Source organism: Ornithorhynchus anatinus, chromosome 7 (genome assembly GCF_004115215.2).
Source record: "Ornithorhynchus anatinus isolate Pmale09 chromosome 7, mOrnAna1.pri.v4, whole genome shotgun sequence".
NCBI lineage: Eukaryota > Metazoa > Chordata > Mammalia > Monotremata > Ornithorhynchidae > Ornithorhynchus > Ornithorhynchus anatinus.
In genome coordinates, this window is record NC_041734.1 from 65830306 (window position 1) to 65850476 (window position 20171).

Genomic DNA, 20171 nt, shown 5'->3' on the forward strand with positions numbered 1-20171 from the left:
TTGGGCAGAGGGTTGCTTAATTAGTTCATTTGCAATTAGATCTCTTTGTCGCGAGGATTTTAGCAAAGACATCAAAGACAGCTGACGGGTTACTGAGTCTCCTTCAGTGTCTCTGCGCCTGTCCCTGTCTCTCCCTCTCTTTCCATCTCTGTGCCTCTCTCTCCCCATTTGGATCTCTGTCATGTTTCTGCCTCTGGGTGTGGGGAGGGAGGGTGGGAGGCTCTGACAAGGCAGAAAGAGGTGGGTTGGGGGCAGACCGACCCACCTCAGGGGCTACCCTCTTGCCCTTGCCCCCCCACCAGACACCTCAACACCGAGCACGCCCTCGATGACCGCAGCACAGCACAGTGCCGGGTCCAGATGCAGGTGGTCCATCAGCTGGAGATCCAGGTGGGGTGCGGCCCAGTGGTGGGGAGGGCAGATGGGTCAGGACTCTCCAGACCCTCAGGGGCCAGGCTGGCAGGGGGTCTCCCCTACCAAGGAATGTCCTCAGCCCAGGGAACTTGGAGGGCTGGCTCTAAGGAGTTCCTGATAGGGGCAGGGGTGGAGGCCTGAACAAAGGTGACTTGGTAGTCCCTCAGAGAGGGATCTTGCTCAATGTGACCTTAAGTGACTCTCCCCCCAAAAAGTGATCCCCAAGTCCCTTGGCCAGGATGGGAGGACTGACTAGAGAGTCCACGAGGGGCTCTGAGAGGGTGGGAGGGGAGAGGGGCACTGAATGGACACTGGGGGAGAGTGTGGAAGGAAGGGCAGGGGTTGGGGCTGCCCGGTAGATGACCGGGAGGGCGGGAGGGTGGGGAGGGCCGGGGAGAGCTGGTAGCTCTGCTCGGGTCCAGGTGTGCAGGACGCACCATCTCCCCACAGCTAGCCAAGGAAAGCGAGCGTCTGCAGGCAATGATGGCCCATCTGCACATGAGACCTTCGGAGCCAAAGCCCTTCAGTCAGCCAGTGAGCATCCTAGGGCCCCTCCTTGAGACTCCTCCCCGAGCCCTCGGGACCCCTCCTCAGGCCCCTCCAGCGTCCCCAAAGGCAGGAGCCAGGTCTTGCCCTGGGGCCAACAGGCCCAGAGCCTAGAGTACTCCTCCTTTAGCCCTCCGTTGCTCCTGGTCTGGCTGTGCACACTCAGCCTGCCCGCGGCCCCCGCTGGGAAGACAGGAGGTAGGGGCAAGAGTGTGGCCCTGGCGGGGTGGGGGTGGGGGTCGCTTCCTCCACTCCCTGCAACTCCAACACCCTGATCCCATCTCCCCAGCCCCCCTCCCTGGCTGGGTACCTCGTACGGCCTCATCCCCACAGTGGCCCCCCATCCTTCCATTCTCACCCTTCTGCCTCCCCTGCAGCTGAATCTGGTGTCCGGGGCCCCCCTGTCCAAGGTGGCCATCTCGACGGCAGACTCGTTCCCCGACGGCCTGGCTCATCCCCCCACTTCGGCCGCTGCCCCAGTCACCCCCCTGCGACCCCCAGGCCTCAGTTCCGCGGCCCTGCACGGGGGTGGCCCTGCCCGCAGGAGAAGCACTGACAAGTTTTGCACCCCCATTTCCTCTGGTGAGGGAGGCTGGAACGTGAGCGGGTCTGGGGCAGGGTAGGGTTTGGGAAGGGGCGGGGCTTGGAGCAGGTGGTCGGGCTTGAGAAGCAGTGCGTCTAGTGGATAGAGCACGGGTCTGGGAGTCAGAAGGACCTGGGTTCTAATCCCGCCTCCACCACTTGTCTGCTGGGTGACTTTGGGCAAGTCATTTAACCTCTCTGTGCCTCAGTTTCCTCATCTGTAAAAAGGGGATTAAGACTGAGCCCATGTGGGACAGAGACTACCTGATTAGCTCTGTGGTTATCCCAGCGCTTAGTACAGTACTTAGCACACAGTACGCGCTTAACAGATACTATGAAAAAAAAGATGGTGGGGCTCGGGAGCAGGGGTGGGCTTGGGGGGTGTCAGGCTCGGTAAGGGGGTGGAAGAGGAAACCCGGGATGGGGGAGATGGGGTGTCCCTGAAAGGGGAGCAGAGGTGGGGAAATGGGTGGCAGCTTCCCCAGAGGAAGGCTGGAGGTGGGGCCCGAAACTGCAGGGGAGCTGGATGTTTTGGGAAGGGAGGCTCCATGGGGGAGGAGGGGGTCTCTCCTGAGGACACCTTGTGCCCCTTCACCGACCCTGCCTCCCTCTCTCTCTTCCCTCCTCCCCAATGTGTCCCTCCTCCCCAGAGCTCGCCCAGAATCACGAGTTCTACAAAAACGCAGATGTTCGACCGCCCTTCACCTACGCCTCCCTCATTCGCCAGGTCAGTGCCCAAGGGCAAGGCCAGTTTCCTCCCCGTCCCCAGAAAGCCCCTACAAGGAGCCCCCGGCAGCAAGGAGACCCCAGCCCAAGGACTTGACACTCTGCTCCCTCTTCCAACCCCTTCCTCGAGGTCACAGCCTCCAATAGCCCCCAGATTGGGGGCTGACACAAGCAGAGCGCACACAGCAATTCACAAGCACACATATGCCACATCCGGAGATTCACATGCTCTCACACGTTGCACCCAAAGATTCACATGCTCACAGACGCTACACACAGCGATAAACATGCTTGCACACACCGCACCCAGAGGTTCACATGCTCGCACACACATCACACGGCAATTGACCTCCCCCCGGATAGGCTATGGTGGTATACCTTTAAGGGAGAGACCAACCCAGAGACAGGAAGTGCAACCAGAGCCTGCAGAAGATTGTGCCCTGCTTAGACCTCACTTATTCAGAGTTAAATCCTATAAATAAGTTATTGGTTATTTAATAAAATAAGCAGAGGGTGGTTTGATTGTCCCAGAAGATAAAACAAGATACACATTCACATACATCCATTCAGACACGTAAGCACAAACAGGCTTATACAGACTCATGGGCATGCAAACATTCACATTTGTATTCACACAAAACAATTACTCACACAGAGATACACATAGCCCGACTAACACACAACAGAGTGACGTAATGGAAAAAGCCAAGGACCTGGGTTCTAGTGCCGGTTCTGCCATTTGCCTGCTGGGGGACCTTGGGCAAGTCACTTCACTGTTCCAGGCCTCAGTTTCCTCATCTGTAAAATAGGGATTTAACACCTCTTCTTCTTCCCTTTGGACTGCGAGCCCTGAGTGAGGCTCTAGTTGTCTCGTAAATACCTTGGCGCTTAGTACACCACTCGACACCTCCTAAGCACTTAACACATCCCACCATTGTTATTACATCCACTCAGACATTCCCATAGAGCGGTTGTGCACATAGTCACACACACCCTGGGTTATCCACGCATGAGCTCACACCTACGGAGGGTGGGAAGAAGAGTAGAGGAGGAGGAGGACAAGGAGAGGAGGGGGAAAAGGAAGAGGAGGAAGGGGAGGAGGAGGAGAGAGGAACAATGAAGGAGGAAGCCCAGCCCTGCCCGCCTTCCACAGCTCTGTGGCAGAGTGAGTGACCCACTCCCTCCCCCCGCTCCCATCAGGCCATCCTGGAGACCCCAGACCGGCAGCTGACCCTGAACGAGATCTACAACTGGTTCACCCGGATGTTTGCCTATTTCCGCAGGAACACGGCCACCTGGAAGGTGAGGACTCCCACCCCCTCGCAGACAGCCCCCAGACTCCCTGAAAAACCCCGCTCTCTCCAATTCCACCGGGCCTCCCCCAGCCCCCCTGTCCCCAGGAGGTGAGAGCCCTGGGCGGCGGGGAGGGGGTGCTCCCTGCCCCCGCTTCGAGAGGTGGTCGGAATGGGGCCAGCCCACAGCCCCCGCCCCTCCTCTTCTGGGATCTGCTGGGACAGAATAATCTCCCCCTGTTCTGCTCCTCCTGGAATATCAGCTAATGTGGGAAAGGCCCCTCCCCACCCAGTACAACCTGAGACCCAAGCACTAGACCCGCACACACTCTATCTCCCCTCCCCCCGCCCCACATATACACAGCACACACCCGAAATACACATATATTCACACATGGGTATAGGCAAAAACACTCATCTGCTGCTCATACTCCCACACGTGTTAACACCTCACATCGCGACATAAAACACGCAGCGCACCTACCCATCTATCCAGGAGCACCCACACATACGTGTTCACACTCACTCTCCACCCGCTCCCAGCCTCAGAACTGCACCCTGGAGACCCCTTCTGCCCCCAGCTCCAGGCGCTGAGACCCTGCTTCCTCTTCCCACCCTGCCACAGCCGGGAAGGGAGGGAGGAGCTGACACTTTCTCTCCCACGAGCGTGCACAGGATACACACACATACACGTATCCCTCCACTGACACTCATGCGAGCCTTCACACTCAAACACAAAGGCTGTTCCTCCTGTCCCGCACAGAGCGTTTAGCCCCAGCCCCAGTCCAGCGCCCGTTCCCCCAGGTGTGAGGTGGCTGGAGGGGTGGAGGGTCAGACGGCTTCAACCTCGGGTGGTCGAGACGATGGTGGTCACCAGATCTGTTGCGGGGAGGCCGAAGGGCTGGAGGATTGAGGCTCTGAGCTGCCGTCAGGGTGGTCCGGCAGTGTGATGGTGGCTGGTGTTTTGTTCTGTTTTGCTTTGCTGTCTGTCTCCCCCGTTTAAACTGTGAGCCCGTCATTGGGCAGGGATTGTCTCTGTTGCCGAATTGTACATTCCAAGCGCTTAGTACAGTGCTCTGCACATAGTAAGCGCTCAACAAATACTACTGAATGAAGGAATGGTGCTGGGCTGCTGGGCCCAGAAGCGGCTACTGCGGCCGCTGCTGCTTCTAGCCTTGGCCCCTGCCTCCCCCTGCTGGCCCTTGGAGGTACTGCAGAGCCTCCCGTAGCCTGGCCTCCGGGCCTCCGAGGTCTTGAGGGCATCAAATAATAATAATAATAATATCTCTTAAATTCTTACTGTGTGCACTGTTCTAAGCGCTGGAGTAGATGCAAGGTAATCAGGTTGCCCCCCATGGGGCTCACAGTCTTAATCCCCATTTGATAGATGAGGGAACTGAGGCAGAGAGACGTAAAGTGACTTGCCCAGGGTCACACAGCAGACAAGTGGCAGAGCTGGGATTAGAATCCACTGCCCCTGACTCCCAAGCCCGTGCTCTTTCCACTAAGCCACGCTTCTTCTCAAACTGTGTTTCTAGGTGGTGCTTTTATTACCAAAGCACCTTACATTATTTAGCTATTTACTCCTCACAACTCCCTGCGAGGTAGGGTTCAGGTATTATTTCCCCTAATTTACAGCTAGGGAAACTGGGGCATGGGAAGGGTAAGTGATTTTCCAAGGCCACACAAGGAGTGGGTGTCAGAACCCCTCAAATGGAAGGGAAGCCAGAATGAGGGGGGGGCAGATGGGGACCATCTGGGTCTGGGGCCCACCAGCCTTCCACCCGTCACGGGCTGGACCATGGCAACGACCGAGAGGGGGAAGAGTGGAGGGAGGGATTGGGCAGCAGCTGGATCTGACCCAGGTGTTCTGCCTCTCCATTCCCCACCTGGTCCAAGGCAGGCTCTCATGGCCAGGCCTCTGATGGCCTCTCATGGCCTCTGAGAACCAGTGGCCAGAATCTTCCTCTCCCTCCCAGCCTCACTACTTACTCTCCAGCTCCACTCACTCTCCCCTCCCTTTCTCCTTTCTTGTGATTGCTCTTGCCTCTCCCCTTCCCCCCAGTGTCTCTGAGATCTAGTTCAAGACCATGATGTGGACTATGGTCGGAGCTTGAACAGGGCAGGGTGGCTATCATATTGCCTATTCTTCTACCCTCCCTCCCTTGAGCAGAGGTGCCAGCTGATCCTGAGAACACTCTGAAAACCACTTCAGTTTCAGGCGGGAAGTGGGCCACAACATTTGTGTGGGCATGCACATATGCATACACACACCCTTTCTGTTCCCCTGGCTCCCTGTCCCATACAGGGTCCTTCTTCAGCTTCAAAGACCAGAGTGGGTCTGATGGACCAGAGTGGGTCTGATGCCATTCCCACCCTCTCACTCAAGCACTCAACCTATATTTATTGAGCTCTTACTGTGTACAGAGCACGGTACTATGGGGTTTGAAGAGCACAATAGAGATGGTAGACACATTGCCTGCTCACAAGGAGCAAACAGTTTAGAGGAGGAGACAATCAGTAATATAAAGAAATAAATTGGGAATTTGTACATAAGTGCTGAGGGACTGAGAGTGGGATGGATATCAAGTGTTTAAGGGGCACAGATCCAAATGCCGTGGCAACTCAGAAAGGAGAAGGAGAAGGGGATGGGAGGGCTTAGTCGGGGATGACCTCTTGGAGGAAATGGTATTTTTAAAAGGCTCTGAAGGTGGAGAGTGATTGTCGAATATGGAGGGGGAGGGTGTTCCAAGACCAGGGATCGGTGACGATATAGACAAGACTGAGATTCAGTGGGTAGTTTGGCATTGGAGGAGGGAAGTGAGCAGGCTGAGTTGTAGTAGGAAATCAGCGAGGAAAGGTAGGGGGGAAAGTGATTTTATAGCCACTGGCAAGGAGTTTCTGTTTGATGCGGAGGTGGATGGGCAACCATTGGAGGTTTTGGAGGTGCGGGGAGATATTAACTGAATGGCAGCTCCCTCTTCCCCACTTTCCTGTTCCCTACCCTTCTGTCCCACCCATTTCTGATACCTACTTCTGCCTAAGCTTAGCCTGGGGAGAGAGTGATCCCGAACAGCACCCGCTTTTGATATCCCAAGGGCATGGGTAGCAGGGAACCTCTCTGCTCCAGGGTTTTCTGGGACTGGGAGCTCCAGAAAGCCAGGCTGGACCTCAGCTCCCAGTTGGATGTCGGGTCGATAAGTTCCAGGTCCTCATATGTTTAAGTGCGTACTACCTGCCAGGCAGTGTGCTGAGCACTGGGGCAGGTACAAGATCATCAGGGCAGACACAGTTCAGGTCTCACATGGGGCTCCCAGCCTTAATCCCCATTATACAGCTGAGGGAACTGAGGCTACTCCCTCTCCCTTCGCTTTTGCCTGTGGACCTATGCCCTTTAAGTACTTGATATTCACTCACCCTCAGCCCCGTACCACTTGTGTACATATACTTATACCCTGCTATTTCCCCTACCTGTAATTTATTTTAATGTCTGTCTCCCCCTCTAGCCTGGGAGCTCCTGGTGAGCAGGGATCCAGTCTAGCGACTCTATTGCATTGTACTCTCTCGAGCGCTCAGTACAGTGCTCTGCACGCAGTAAGCGCTCAGTAAATACCCTTGATCGATTAGGTGTGGGTGTGAGCAGGAACCCGTCCGATTCAGGACGGAATGAGGGCCTGGGATGGGGAGGTCAGGGAGAGGTGACTCTGGACCCCCGAATAGGGAGAAGTCGTCATGGGAGGCCCCTCTGGCTGCCCCTTGCCCACCCCCCTCCCCGCCCTTGTTTGGGGGCTGGTGCCTTTGTTTATGTGGCCCCGCCCGACCTCTTAAATTGCCGTTAATGTTTTAGCGTAACGAATTAGTCTCTCATCACGACTCGGGACTCGAAATGAGGCAAAAAGCCCCCGCGAGGCCATCCTCGGAAATTGGGGTCATTCTCATTTGCAAAGCGGAGGATCCGAGACCCGTAATGCGGGGAAATTTATTCCGAGGCAGGAGCCCCAGCGCGATTAGGCCTTTGTAATTATCGCTCCGAGAGATTCCGCCCCAACCGCCTGCCTCCCTCATGGATTAGCAAGCGAGTCGGAAAAATACACAGGATTTAATTAGAGGCAAATTAAAATTGGTAATGAAATAGGGGCAGTTGCAAGTGGCAGAGTTGGAAGGGAGAATAGGAGCGGGGGTCTCGGGGGGCACCGAGCCCGCTCACGGCACGCTCTTTCTTCTCTGTTTGGAAACGTGGGGCCCGGCGGGGAGGGGGCCGGGGTCGGGACGGAGCCGGGGGCGATGTCGGGCGAGGGGATGGGGTGGGAGTTTAGACGGGGACAGAAGATGGAGCAGGAGGGGAGGACCGGCGGCGGGCGGTGGAGGTCAGGGACAGGGATGGAGACCCAGAAGCTCCCTCCTGATGCTGAGGCTGCCGGGAGAGGATGCTCTCTCCCCGACAGGATGGACAAGTGGAAGCTGGGAAGATCCTGGCACGTAGTAAGCGCTTAACAAATGCCATTATTATTATCCGAAGCCGGGAGAACCGGACCTCACAGGACCCTTCCCCAGCCCCCAGCCCCCTCCTCACAGCCTCCCGGCAAGGAAGGAAGGGGAGGAGGAGGAGGCGGTTCCTTGGCCTCCCCAAGGACCCTGGCAGGGAGAAGCTGGGTCTAAAAAAGTCCGGTCCCGTCCTTGTCCGTCAGAGGAAGAGGTGGGGGGTGAGAGGGTGGTTATTGTGCCCATCCTCCTCTGCCCCTTCATCACGCCCCCGCCTCCTCCCCACCGCCCCCGGCCCGCAGAACGCCGTCCGCCACAACCTGAGCCTGCACAAGTGCTTCGTGCGAGTGGAGAACGTCAAAGGCGCCGTGTGGACGGTGGACGAGAACGAGTACCAGAAGCGGAGGCCACCAAAGATGACCGGGTGGGTGTGCCCCGCCCCCTTCCCGCCCCTCCCACCAGGCTCACACGTGGCACCCAGGTGGGTAGCGCCTTCCCCGGCGGGGCACCCGGTGGGCAGGACTCTGGCTCCGGCTCCGGGCCTAGCTCTGGCTGAGGCAGTGGCTGGGGCTCGGGCCTTGGGCTCTGGCTCCAGCTTCTGCTCCGGCAGTGGCTCCTGCCCCGGCTGTGGCTCCATCTGGAAGGGCAGCGGCAGGCCGGGGGGCGGGGGGGGTTGGGGCAGGGGGCTGGGACTTGGCCCAATCGTCCTGCCACCGTTGTCCCCTAGGGTCCCGGCAGGAGCAGAGGGACACCGCGGAAAGGCGGGGGGAGACGCTCGGTAGGAAGAAGTGCAGCGTGGGAGCGGGCGGGGTGAGGGTGGATGACTCTGGACCCGGTGATTTTTCCCATCAGTGCCCGGCCAGGTGGGGGGGGGGGGGACTCAACCTGCTGCCCCCTGGTTCACAGAGCTCCTCCCCGCTCCCCTCCCCTGCCCAGACTCCCCCCGCTGTGGACCAAGGGGGTGAGCCGAGTTGCCCCTGCCCTCCACCTGTTCCAGGCCCCTTCCCCAGCCCCTTGCAGATAGTGGCTGAACCCAGAGATGTTTCAGGTTCAGAGTCCAGCCCCCTCTGCCCCATCCCCCTGCCTGCGGGAGCCCCACCCTCTCCATCCCTGCCGACCCCTCGGGAGCAACCCTCCCCCCCACCCCCACCCCTCGGGTCTCTGGAGGGTGACTAATTGGTCCTCCTCTCTCTGCTCAGGAGTCCGACCCTCGTCAAAAACATGATTTCGGGACTCAGCTACGGAGCACTGAATGCCAGCTACCAGGTGATGCCCTCCGGTTCTAACCCACTGAGCCCTGGGGCTCCTCTGCCCCATTCCCCTCCCCCTCCTCCACCTTCTCCGTGCGTGTGTGTCTCTCTCTCTGCTCTCTTCTTTCTTCAGCCTACCCCCAACCCCAAACCCTCCATCCCAAGAAGCCCAGAAGGAGCAAACTCAGGCCTCCCTTTATGCCCACCAGCCAAACTCTTGAGATTTCATATTTAACAGTAATTACAATTATCATCATTATTATTGAAGCATTTGTCAAGTGCTTATTGTGGTCAAGCACTCTACTAAGCAATGGGAGATGTATAAAATAGGTTGGGCACAATTCCTAGTAATAATGATTGTATGTGTTAAGAGCTCACTGTTTCCAAACACTGCACTAAGCACTAAATTAGATACAAGATAATCAGGTCAGAAATGGTCTCTGTCCCACATGGGGCTCTCAGTCTAAGTCGGGGGAAAAGCAGATATTGAATCCCTATTTTAAAACTGAGGAAACTGAAGCATGGAGAAATGAAGTGACTCCCCCACAGGCACACAGCAGAAAAGTGGCCGAGCCACCCAGGTCCTCTGACTCCCAAGCCCATGCTCTGTCCGCAAGGCCACAACATTATTATTTAATGATTCGGTTGGGGTGTGGGGTGCGGAGTTGCCACAGAAGCCAGCCAAGTCCTTTCCCTGTGACTGAAGCCCCAGCAAGGGATGATGATGACCCGACAGACAGATAGATGGGGTGGGCGAGCCCAGTCAGGCTGTTGGAGGGGTGAGCCCACAGAGAGATCTACTCAGATATACAGATGCCAGGCAGGGAACACTGGCAGAGGGGCAGGACTGAGGGACCAAGGAGTGAGATCAGACAGATAGAGGCTGGCCCAAATGGAAGGTCTGCCGAGACTGACGGATTTGCCTTAGGTGAGATCAGACTAACAGGAAAGAGAGGGGGGACCAGGCATCAGTCGGATAGACAAAAGACAGGGACCGTGTCCATCCTGATTTAACCCCAACAATTAGAAAAATGCTTGACACATAGTAAAAGGTCAACAAATGCCATAAATAAATAGGTTGATAGATAGATTAAAAGATGAGCCCAGATAGATAATGGAGAGAGGACTGGAGTCAGACAGACAGGAAGTTCTGACAGACAGATGGGCAGCCAAGCCTACTCACCTGGCTAAGCAGGCAGGCAGAGGGCTCTGGGCAGGAAGTTCTCTGGCTGGTGGGTGGATGGTCTTCTCCTGGGGTCCCGGGTTGGGGGGGAAGGAGAGAGGCTCCAGAGCATCCTGGTGGTTCCAGGGGTCTGCCCTTTCTCATGGTCCAGCTGCCAGGGTAGTGGGTGCGAATGGGTGTGGGGAAGCAGCCCCCAACCCCTCAAGAATAACAAGCCCCTTGAGGGCAGGGATTGGGTCCTTTCCTTCTGGCACATTCTCCTGAGCTCCCGGTACAGTGCTCTTCACCCCAGCGGGCACTCAGCGAACACGCTGGATGGCTCGCCTGGCCGCCCGATCTCTCGGCAGATCGGCTGAAGGAACCTTCCATCCCTCCGCAGGCCGCCCTGGCCGAGAGCAGCTTCCCCCTCCTGAACAGCCCTGGGATGCTGAACCCCGGCTCCACCAGCAGTCTCCTGCACCTCGGCCATGACGACGTGAGCAGCACCGTGGACTCGCTGGCCAGCAATGGCAGCAGCAGCCCCCCCCGCCTCTCGCCCCCACAGCACAGGTGAGGCCCTTCCCACTCCCTACCCCTCAGACCCCGTGTGGCTCCCACTCCTCATACCCCAATCTGGATCTGGCCCACAGCGTGGCCTAGTAGGTAGAAAATGGACCTGGGAAGCAGAAGGACCTGGGTTCTAGTCCTGGCTCTGCCACTTGTCCGCTGTGTGACCTTGGGCAAATCTCTTAGCTTCTCTATGCCTCAGCTCTTTCATCTGTAAAATGGGAATTAAGACTGTGAGCTCCCTGTTGGACTGTGTCCAACCAGATTTCCTTGTCCCCACCCCAGTGCTTAGTCCAGTGCCTGACACATAGTAAGTGCTTAGCAAGTACCACAACTGTTATTATTATTATTATTATTATTATTATTGTTACCTCCCTCTCCCTGACTGGAACTTTCTTCCTGACCATGGCCAGCCTGTATGGAGCCCAGGTTAAATAAATCCCTGCTTCCCTTAGGTGAGCCAAACCTGGCTAATATGTCTTTGGGGCATTAGAGGTGAATCGGGGAGGGGGAGGAGGCTGCTCAGGTCCCACTGAGAATGAGGGGATGGGGTGGGGCGGGTGAGTCTAGGGGAGGACCAGGTAGGCTGACACAGCCCCTCTCGATTTTCACACGAGAGGGGAGTGGTTCCAGGGAGATAGATGAAAATGGCAAAGTCACCAACTGCTCCTCGTAGGGGGGGCAGACTGGCCCTAAGAGAAACCCAAACCCTGCTGCCTAAGTGCCTGGGTCTTCCTAAAAACCACAGAACCCCAGACCAAACCACCTAGATCTGGCCAGGCATCGGCTGTGAGACGAGGGTATGAGACTGGTTGAAGCAAGCCAGAGAGCCTGGGATGGGCCTTGACCAATGTCAGGGCCATTTCAGTGAGGGGACAGGCCACTGGGACATTCAGATAGGATGGTGAGTCCAGAAATATGATATTCTAAGGCCTGGTGCCAGATTCTGAACCTCGTGGTCCAGCTTGACCCCCAAGACCCCAGAGTATGGGTCCATTTTGGAGCCCACTGGGGTTGGGGGAGAGGAGAGGGGTGGGTTAGGAAGCAAGGGGTTCTAATCCTAGCTCCCCCACATGTCTGCTGTGTGACCTTAGGCAAGTCACTTCATTTCTCTGTCCCTCAGTTACCTTATCTGTAAAATGGGGATTAAGACTATGAGCCCCATGTGGGATAGGGACTGTGTCAGTCCTGTGTCAGTATCTACCCCAGTGCTGAGAACTGTGCTTGGCATATAGTAAGAGCTAAACAAATTCCATTATAATAATAACCATCCGATAGTACCCTAATGCTGTCCCCGGGACTCCCAGTCAGTCCAGGGGCTCCCAGAGCTTTATCCATCTCCAGATATGGACTTGCTTCAGGCTGGCAGAGGGAGTTTGGGGAATACCCGCCGTTTCCAGACTTCCAAGCCGGGCACAGAGGCGGGGGGCCGGGACAGTTGGGCAGGGGGCAGCGGGAAACAGATTCTGAACCCAGCCTGGTGCCTGCATGTCCCTCCTTCCCCCCAGTCACCAGGTGCAGGTGAAGGAAGAGCCAGCTGAGCCTGAGGAGGACAGCCGGCCTGGCCCCCCGCTGGCCCCCACCAACCCTAGCGCCGCCGCAGCTACCACCGCCATCGAGGACAGGGACCTGGAGGAAGAGCTGCCGGGGGAGGAGCTGTTGTAAGGGTCGCCGGGGGGGCGAGCTCTTGCCCTCACGAGCCCTGGGTCCTCGCCCCCCCTCCCCAACCTTCTCAAGGCACTTCCACGGCTGAGGACGGGCTCCCACAGCCAGCTCTGGTCTCCCCCTCGTCAGGTGGACGGGCTCACACAGCCAGCTCTGTTCTCCCCCTCATCAGGCGGATGGGTGCCCACAGTCAGCTCTGGTCTCCCCCTTGTCAGACGGATGGGTGCCCACACCCGACTCTGCTCGCCTCCTCATCAGGTGGATGGGCGCCGACAGCCAGCTCTGCTCTCCCTCTCGTCAGGCGGATGGGTGCCCACAGTCAGCTCTACTGGCCTCTTCATCGGGCGGATGGGTGCCGACAGCCAGCTCTGCTCGCCCCCCCGTCAGGGGGATGGGCGCCCACAACCAGATCCGGTCTCCCCGTCGTCAGGCAGATGGGCGCCCAGAACCAGCTCTGCTCCCCTCGTCAGGCGGACAGGCTCACCCAGTCAACGCCGGGCTCCCCCTCGTCAGGCCGACGGGCGTCCACAGCCAGCTCTACTCTCCCCCTCGTCAGGAGGATGGGTTCCCACAACCAGCTCTGGTCTCCCCTCTGTCAGGGAGACGGGCTCCCCCAGCCTGCTCTGATCTCCCCCTCATCAGGCAGACGGGCTCACGCGGCCAGCACTGGTCTCCCCATTGTCACCCCGCCAGTGACTGACAGACTCAACAGGACTTGAGGAGACTTGCATTTCCCCCCCCCCCCCCGCCCCCTAGTCCAGAGTTGGCAGGGAGCCCAGCCGGGAGCTCCAGCTAAGACCCATCCCCATCGCCCCTTCCCCATCACCCCTCCACCTGTTCCCCCTGTCCCCATCTCTTTCCACCCCTCCTCCCACCAGCATCAGCAGCACGTCCCCTCCCACCCCCATATGCTTCCGTCCCCCAGCTCTTAACCCCACATTGAGTCCCTTGAGATGTGGGGATGGAGTCAATCCACATACACAGCAACCCAGAGACCCTTCTCAGCCACCAGCTGGCTTTGCACTAAGAAATGTCCGCTCACTTCCACCCCACCTGGCTGTCGTCGCCCCCTGCAGCTCCCCCGAAGGAGCCTGAGCCAACCAGCCGGGGGAGGTCTTACTTCTCAAATCTGTGTGCTCCCACCCCATACTGTGAAAAACTTTGCCGGACCCCTCACCCAGTCTGTGCTGATGCCCCTACTCCCTTCCCCCAGCCTGGCCAGCCCGGTGGTGGACGAGGGGCTGTCCTGAGGGCAGCCCAGATGGGGAGAGGTTCGGGGAGCGGGGATTGACGGGTGGGGGACGGGGCAGACCTGCAGTTGGACCCCTTCAGTTAGCCTTACCTGCGGTGAGCGACTGCTGAATTTCCTCCCGTCCCCCTGGGACCCAGGCTCAGGCCCAGCCCCTCTCCTCCCACCCTTGATCTGGGATCTGGAAGTATGACCTGAGGGGTCAGTGTAAGCATCTCCCTCCACCCCACACTCTACTGCCCCCCTCTACCCCTCACCCCCTGCCAGCTTTCCGGCTCTGGCCCTGTCTGCAGGAGACGAGACCCCTATCCCTCCTCTCGGCGTCCAGTCGGGAGGTAGAGGGTGACCCCTGATGAGGGGAATGGGTGATAGAAGAAGGTCCCTCAAGCCCTCAGCATCCTGCTCCCATCACCTCCTGCTCTGCCCTCTCTCCCGGTGACCCCTCCCCATCCCAGGACCCCTTGGTTACCGATGACCAAAGACCTTTCTTATGCTAGAAGCAGAAACCAAAACTTTTTGTTAGTTTCTTCCTTTGTTTGTGTTTCCCCTCCCTTTCCGCGCTCCCACCCGGCCCTTCCCCAAGACTGCCCCAGGCACCCTCTCCATTAATTTATTGTTTAAACCAAAGTTTACAGCTGCTGGGGGTTGGGGATGGGGGGAGGGGAGGAGAAAGGACCCTCACAGCCCCCAGCTCCCTACTGTGGAACCCCAGGTGACCCAGAGCCCTCCCTTCAGCTCTCGCTGTCCTCCCCCAATCCCACTCTTGCACCCCCAAATCCAGGCCGGGATGTGGGGCCCGGGGAGACAGGCTTCCCTTCTCTAAGCCTGATGGGGGTCCCTGGGGCCGCATCCTCTGGGCACAGAGTGGGTGATGGGCCCCACCTTGGTCAGACTGGGGCTTCTCTGGGCAGCTGCTGCCATTGCTGCGCAGCCTGGCTCCGCTTCCCTGAGTCCAGGCCCAGCGCTTCCCCTCCGTCAAACCTCCGGTCCAGGATTCCAGCATCGTACCACTGGCCTCAGAGGGCAGGAGCTACTCTGGACTGGGCAGGGGACTTATTCCAGGTCAAGCACCAACACCGCCCTCCAACCTCCCACCCCCAAACACACACACACACACACACACACACACACACACTCTGGCTGTTTCCCCCTCCTTGGCCACCATTTTCTGTCTTTGAGCTGGGAGTGGTAACAAATCTCATGGGCCCTGGCTGAGAGTGGACAGAAGGGCTCTCAGCCCCCCGCCCCCAAACAATCAATGGTATATATTGAGAGCTTACTATGTGCAGAGAGGTGGTAAACACGGGCCCCGCCCTCAAGTACATGCTAGCATCTCCCTTCTCCCTCATTTCCTCTCAGTGCACCCTTCTCCCCTGCCTGCCTCAGCCCAGTGAGTAAACACCCTGTGCACAGCCAACTTCCAAACAGCCAAGCACCAGCTGGGCAATGCCTGGGGGTCCAGGGACCCAGGGGGCAGGGTTTGGGGGAGAGGGCAGCGGGAGCGGTCTCTCTACCCAAGGCCAACAAAAGAGCCTAGATGGGAAATCTTGTGTATAGTCAAGCGCACATTGTCATAAAGGGTCAGGCACACACTCACTGGCTTACATGTACACATGCAGCATCAGGTACTCACAATGCCTCAGAGTGTTGGGCGCACAATGCCACCAAAAGCAGCCATGTTCAGGCACATAGTGTTGCACACAGGGTCTCACTCATGCACACTCCTCCACAAGGTGATATAGTGTGCTACTCTCAGTGTCAGGTACATAAACCTATAGGGTCATATTCATGCACATGGGAATATGCAGCGGTATGCATGTACAGATACATAACAGGGTGTGGATATGTCCCATAGTGTCACCACACACTGGACAGGCAAAGTGGACACAGATACCGTGGTGACCCCTGCCCATCCCACCTCCAAAAAGTACACGATTTTGCTGGCTGGAGGGTCCTTGAAGGGGGTAGAAAATGAATAGAGGGGGTGTTTCTGGGCAGAAACTGTAAATAGGCCCAGAGGGGGAGGTCTTGGGGTCAGGTTGAGGGTGGAGAAAGGTCCAGAGGAGGAAAGTGGACATGAGAACATTTTATTTTTTTTGGTCTCCTCTACCCCGAGCCTTACCCTCCTCTGCTTCCCTCTCTCTCTCCCTTTCTGTCCCTGACTGCCTCTCTCTCTCTATTCTGCTCAGTCTCTGACTCCTCTTCCCTCTCTCCCTTTCTCCCTCTTTCCCTCTCTCCCTCTCTTTATCTCCCTCTCCCCCCATTTCCGGTTTCTCTAACATTCTAGAGGCCTCCCATGAGGCTCAGAGTGCAGCGTTCTCTGTTCTTTTGTCATATTGCTTCCAATTCCGTTGTGGAGAGAGGGCCTGAGATCTCAATGGGGCCGTTTCTCTAATCAGAGTGACAAACCAGCCCTTCCTGAACAGTTCCCAGCACAGACCCTTCCCAAAACCCCTCAGCTCAGCCCCCGGTGGAAAGGCTGGACTCCCCACCTCAGTTTGAAGCTCTAGGCTGAGAGCCCCTAGAGGGGATCTCAGGGTACCAAGGCACTTTCTGGCCACTGGAGATCTCACAGCTCTCGACCCTTGGGGGAACTTGAGGGACCCCTGAGTATTCCAGTGGTTCAGACCACAGGGATCAGCAGAAAAATCAGTCAGACTGACGGTGGCTTTTGGGCAAGTGGTCTTAAGGTGGGTCAGCTACCCCAAATAGGTTGGGGGGGGGGGATGTGGTTCAAGGGTCCTGGGTCAATTAATCAATCAATGGCATTATTGAGTGCTTACTGTGTGCAGAGAATTGTACTGTTTGGGAAAGTACAATACAATAGAGTTGGTAGACAAGTTCCCTGCCCATGAGGAGAACCCTAAGGGGGAAAATCCAGAATCATCCAAGACTTGGGGAGCCCCCAATACAGAAGTCATCCTAGCCTAGTTTGGACTCTTCTCAAGTACCAGCAAACTAAATTGAACCCTTACAAGACCGGTCCCCTCGCATCCCCCCCGCCACTTCCAGGGGCAAGTATTCTTTAGTTCTGGACCACATGGCATGGGGGTATCTGGGCCCTGGGGAAGTCAGAAACATTGCCAACCATTAACGTATTTGCAGACGTATACACACCTGTGCATCTGCAGGGGCATACTTGTGTATCCGTGCATCGGGCATGCATGGGTGGGATTGTGTGTACATAAGAGAGGATGGTTGTGAACAGGGGTGTCAGTGTGACCAGTACCAGCTGACCCCATGATACAACGCAGATAAACTTCTGGGCTCCCAGGTAGGCTCTAGGAGTTCCAAAGCATGTGAGCCAAAGTCCTCTCTCTCCCAGGCCTCTGGCCCCAGCCTCCTTGCTCTTGGGCCAGCCAGGGCTTCCCCAGGTCCATTTGAGGTCTAGTGGCTGGTGAAGGTTGGATCCACCTTGGGCCAAGCAGTGAGAGACCTACCCACCCAACGCCCAGGCCCTGGGCAATGGGCTCGCCATCCTCCCAAGTCTCAGGACCATGGGGCTGGTCACTATCCCTTTCCCTATGCACCTCTCCCAAGTCTTCCAACTTATCCCCCACACCCCACCACTGAGGAGGACAGCTATCTCATGTGGGCAGATACTTGGGAGCAATGGTCAGGACAGAAGAGGATGGGTGGGAGAGGGAGAGGGAAGGAGAGGGTGGGACCCAGGGCACTGGCTATGAGTGCTTGGGTAGAGCCCTGCCTTGTGTGGGTACTCTTGGGGAGCCAGGGGGTGAGTACTGAACCTCAGTCTGGCCCGAATCTCATTCCAAACTTCAGGGCCTCCTGTTGGCAGGTTTCAAAGGACATCCACTCCTTTGTCGGGTGTCGTTCCTCTACCCCTTCTTTTCTGCTCCTCAGTGGCTCCTCCGACTCAGAGCTGTGCCCTCTCTCCTCCCCTTTCCGTGACACGTGGTCAGTACCCCGGTCTGGGTGGGTTGGGGAGGGGAATCGAGGCCCTGCCCACCCCCGACAGCCTGAGCCCCCTTCGTCCCTGCCCCGTCCCCATGCTGTATAAAGGAATAGCCTTGCTGTGTGTTTGTACTCACTCCTGCGGCTGAGTGACAGCCAGCAGTCTGACCTGTACAGTAGCTGTAGATGCATGTAACCTGTATGGACAACGGAATTATAAATTGGAATAAAGTGAATTACCTCGGCCGACACTGTTTCCTTTCCATGTGGGAACCCCCCTTCTCCTGTCCCCCCCATTAGTCAGCCTCCCCCAGCCTTTCCCCTGAGCTGTTAGGGCCTGTCTGAGATCATTCTGTCCATCCCCCTGCCTCCAGATAAGGAGATGGCTTGGCTTCCCTCTCTCCCTATCCCTGTGTCTTCTCATCCTCCAACAGGCTAATCTCAATTCCACCTACAGCTTTCAGAGCCCTGAGAAGGAAGCCCGGAGGTACTCAGATGTAGAACAAAATGAGAGGCAGGAGCCTAGGAGCGACTGAGGCAGAGACAGTGAAACTAAAAGGCTCAGAATGAGAGACGGCAGAGACAGTGGCAGAAGAAATGTCATCCAAGATAAGCAGAGAGGGGACAGCAGCAATTGAAAAGTTGCAATTAAACTGGGGTTCTAGCTGGGGATGAGGAAGTCGGCAGTGGGTCACACATTCCCAAAAACACACATAAACACACACACATATTCCCACACACATAGCCTGCTCTCGGAACAGTGTTCCTGTAGATAAATGAAGGTGGAGAAGATACTTGAAACAGGCAGTGGAAGAAACTGGAGAAACTCTAGAAGCAGCGTGGCCTAAGGAGAAAACTCAGACCCGAGAGTCAGAAGAATCTGGGTTCCAATCCTGTTCCCCCACATGCCTGCTGTGTGACCTTGGTCAAGTCACTCAACTTCTCTGTGCCTCAGTTACCTCATCTGTGTGAATTATAAAAGTGAGCCTCACCTGGATCATAGACTATACCCAGCCTGATTAGTTTGTATCTACCCCAGAACTTAGTAGAATGCCTGGCACATAGTAAGTGTTTAATAAATACTGTAATAATAATAAAACAAACCCTTCTGGATGGGAGGGTTTTGGTGTTGCACAAACAGAAGAGGTAAGGAAAGTAGCCAGCATTCAATCAGAAGATCCATGGGCAGGGTGACCCCAGGGAAGGAGATGCAAAAGAGTAAAAAGAGTTGGGACCTTGGGGGGGTCTCTACACAGTCTAGGGTTGGGGGTGGGGGGCATTGGATGTGTTATCAAAGACCTAGAAGGAGAGGATGCTGGTTGCTATGGGGAGATTTCAGTGGAGACTCTTGACTGCCTTTCTACTGGGGCTGGGAGTTTCCTGTGTTGAGGGGATCATGGGATGAAATGTGAGGGGAAGCAAACTGGAACCAGGCCAGCACCCTTGCTTTACATGGTGCCTTTCTGAGGCCCTGGCCCCTCACTGATCAGTTTCCCAAACAGAACAGAGCCAGAGGGCTCCTTGGTAGACACGGGCCCTGGGCATCATCCCTGCCTTTGTCCAGCCTTGGCCCCCCACACTCTCTTTCTTTCATATATCCAGTGACCAGTCTCTCTGACCAGCAGTTCAGAACTAGGAAGGGATTCCTCCTTATTTCACAGTGGTGTGAAATACAGGTCCTGGCCTTTGCTGAAACTCAAGCCTGGCGAGGTGGACCCCATCAAAGCCTGGATCAGCCAACCCTCTCCACTGACCCTCTGCTGTCCTGCCACCTACAAGACTTTGCTACACTGACCCTCTAGGAAGCAGCATGGCACAGTAGTTAGAGCACGGGCCTGGGAGTCAGGAGGTCCTGGGTTCTAATCCTGGCTCCACCACTTGTCTGCTCTGTGGCCTTGGGCAAATCACTTCACTTCTCTGTGTCTCAGTTAATTCATCTGTAAAATGAGAACTAAGGCTATGAGCCCCATGCAGGATAGGAACTGTGTCCAGCCCAATTTGCTTATATTCAGCCCAGCACTTTGAACAATGCTTGGCACGTAGTAAGCGCTTAACAAACACCACAATTTTGATTATTATTACCAGTCCACCCCCACCACCACCCACCACCTCCACTTCACTGACCCTCCCCTGGGCAGCCAAACCCAACCTCCCCCAACCCTTACAGTAAGACACAACTTTTGAGATGTTCCCAGCGGCCCCAAGAACACCACAGTCGAACAGTTTTTGACTCTGGCCTTTTCTCCAAAACCCTCACCTTTGCCCACAGGAGGTTCTCAATAAAAACCATTGATTGATTTGTCAGTTGGTCTTTTAAGAAG

General features: G+C 56.6%; 1 protein-coding gene across 3 annotated transcripts in view; it reads left to right on the plus strand.

Moving 5' to 3' along the window:
• The window catches only part of FOXP4 (forkhead box P4), a 70846-nt gene extending 56028 nt beyond the window's left edge, over positions 1–14818 (plus strand). The window contains exons 9-19 of one of the 3 annotated variants that reach the window (XM_029069176.2): positions 303–390; positions 865–948; positions 1338–1542; positions 2193–2269; positions 3469–3570; positions 8345–8466; positions 8770–8820; positions 9242–9308; positions 10855–11024; positions 12530–12682; positions 12945–14818. In XM_029069176.2, coding sequence (XP_028925009.1) covers positions 303–390; positions 865–948; positions 1338–1542; positions 2193–2269; positions 3469–3570; positions 8345–8466; positions 8770–8820; positions 9242–9308; positions 10855–11024; positions 12530–12682; positions 12945–13386 — 1561 coding nt within the window. In that variant the 3' untranslated portion in view covers positions 13387–14818. Of the gene's footprint in view, positions 1–302; positions 391–864; positions 949–1337; positions 1543–2192; positions 2270–3468; positions 3571–8344; positions 8467–8769; positions 8821–9241; positions 9309–10854; positions 11025–12529 lie in introns of all 3 variants that reach the window. The other 2 variants (XM_029069177.2, XM_029069178.2) reach the window with 2 other exon arrangements.
• Positions 14819–20171: the final 5353 nt, after the last annotated feature.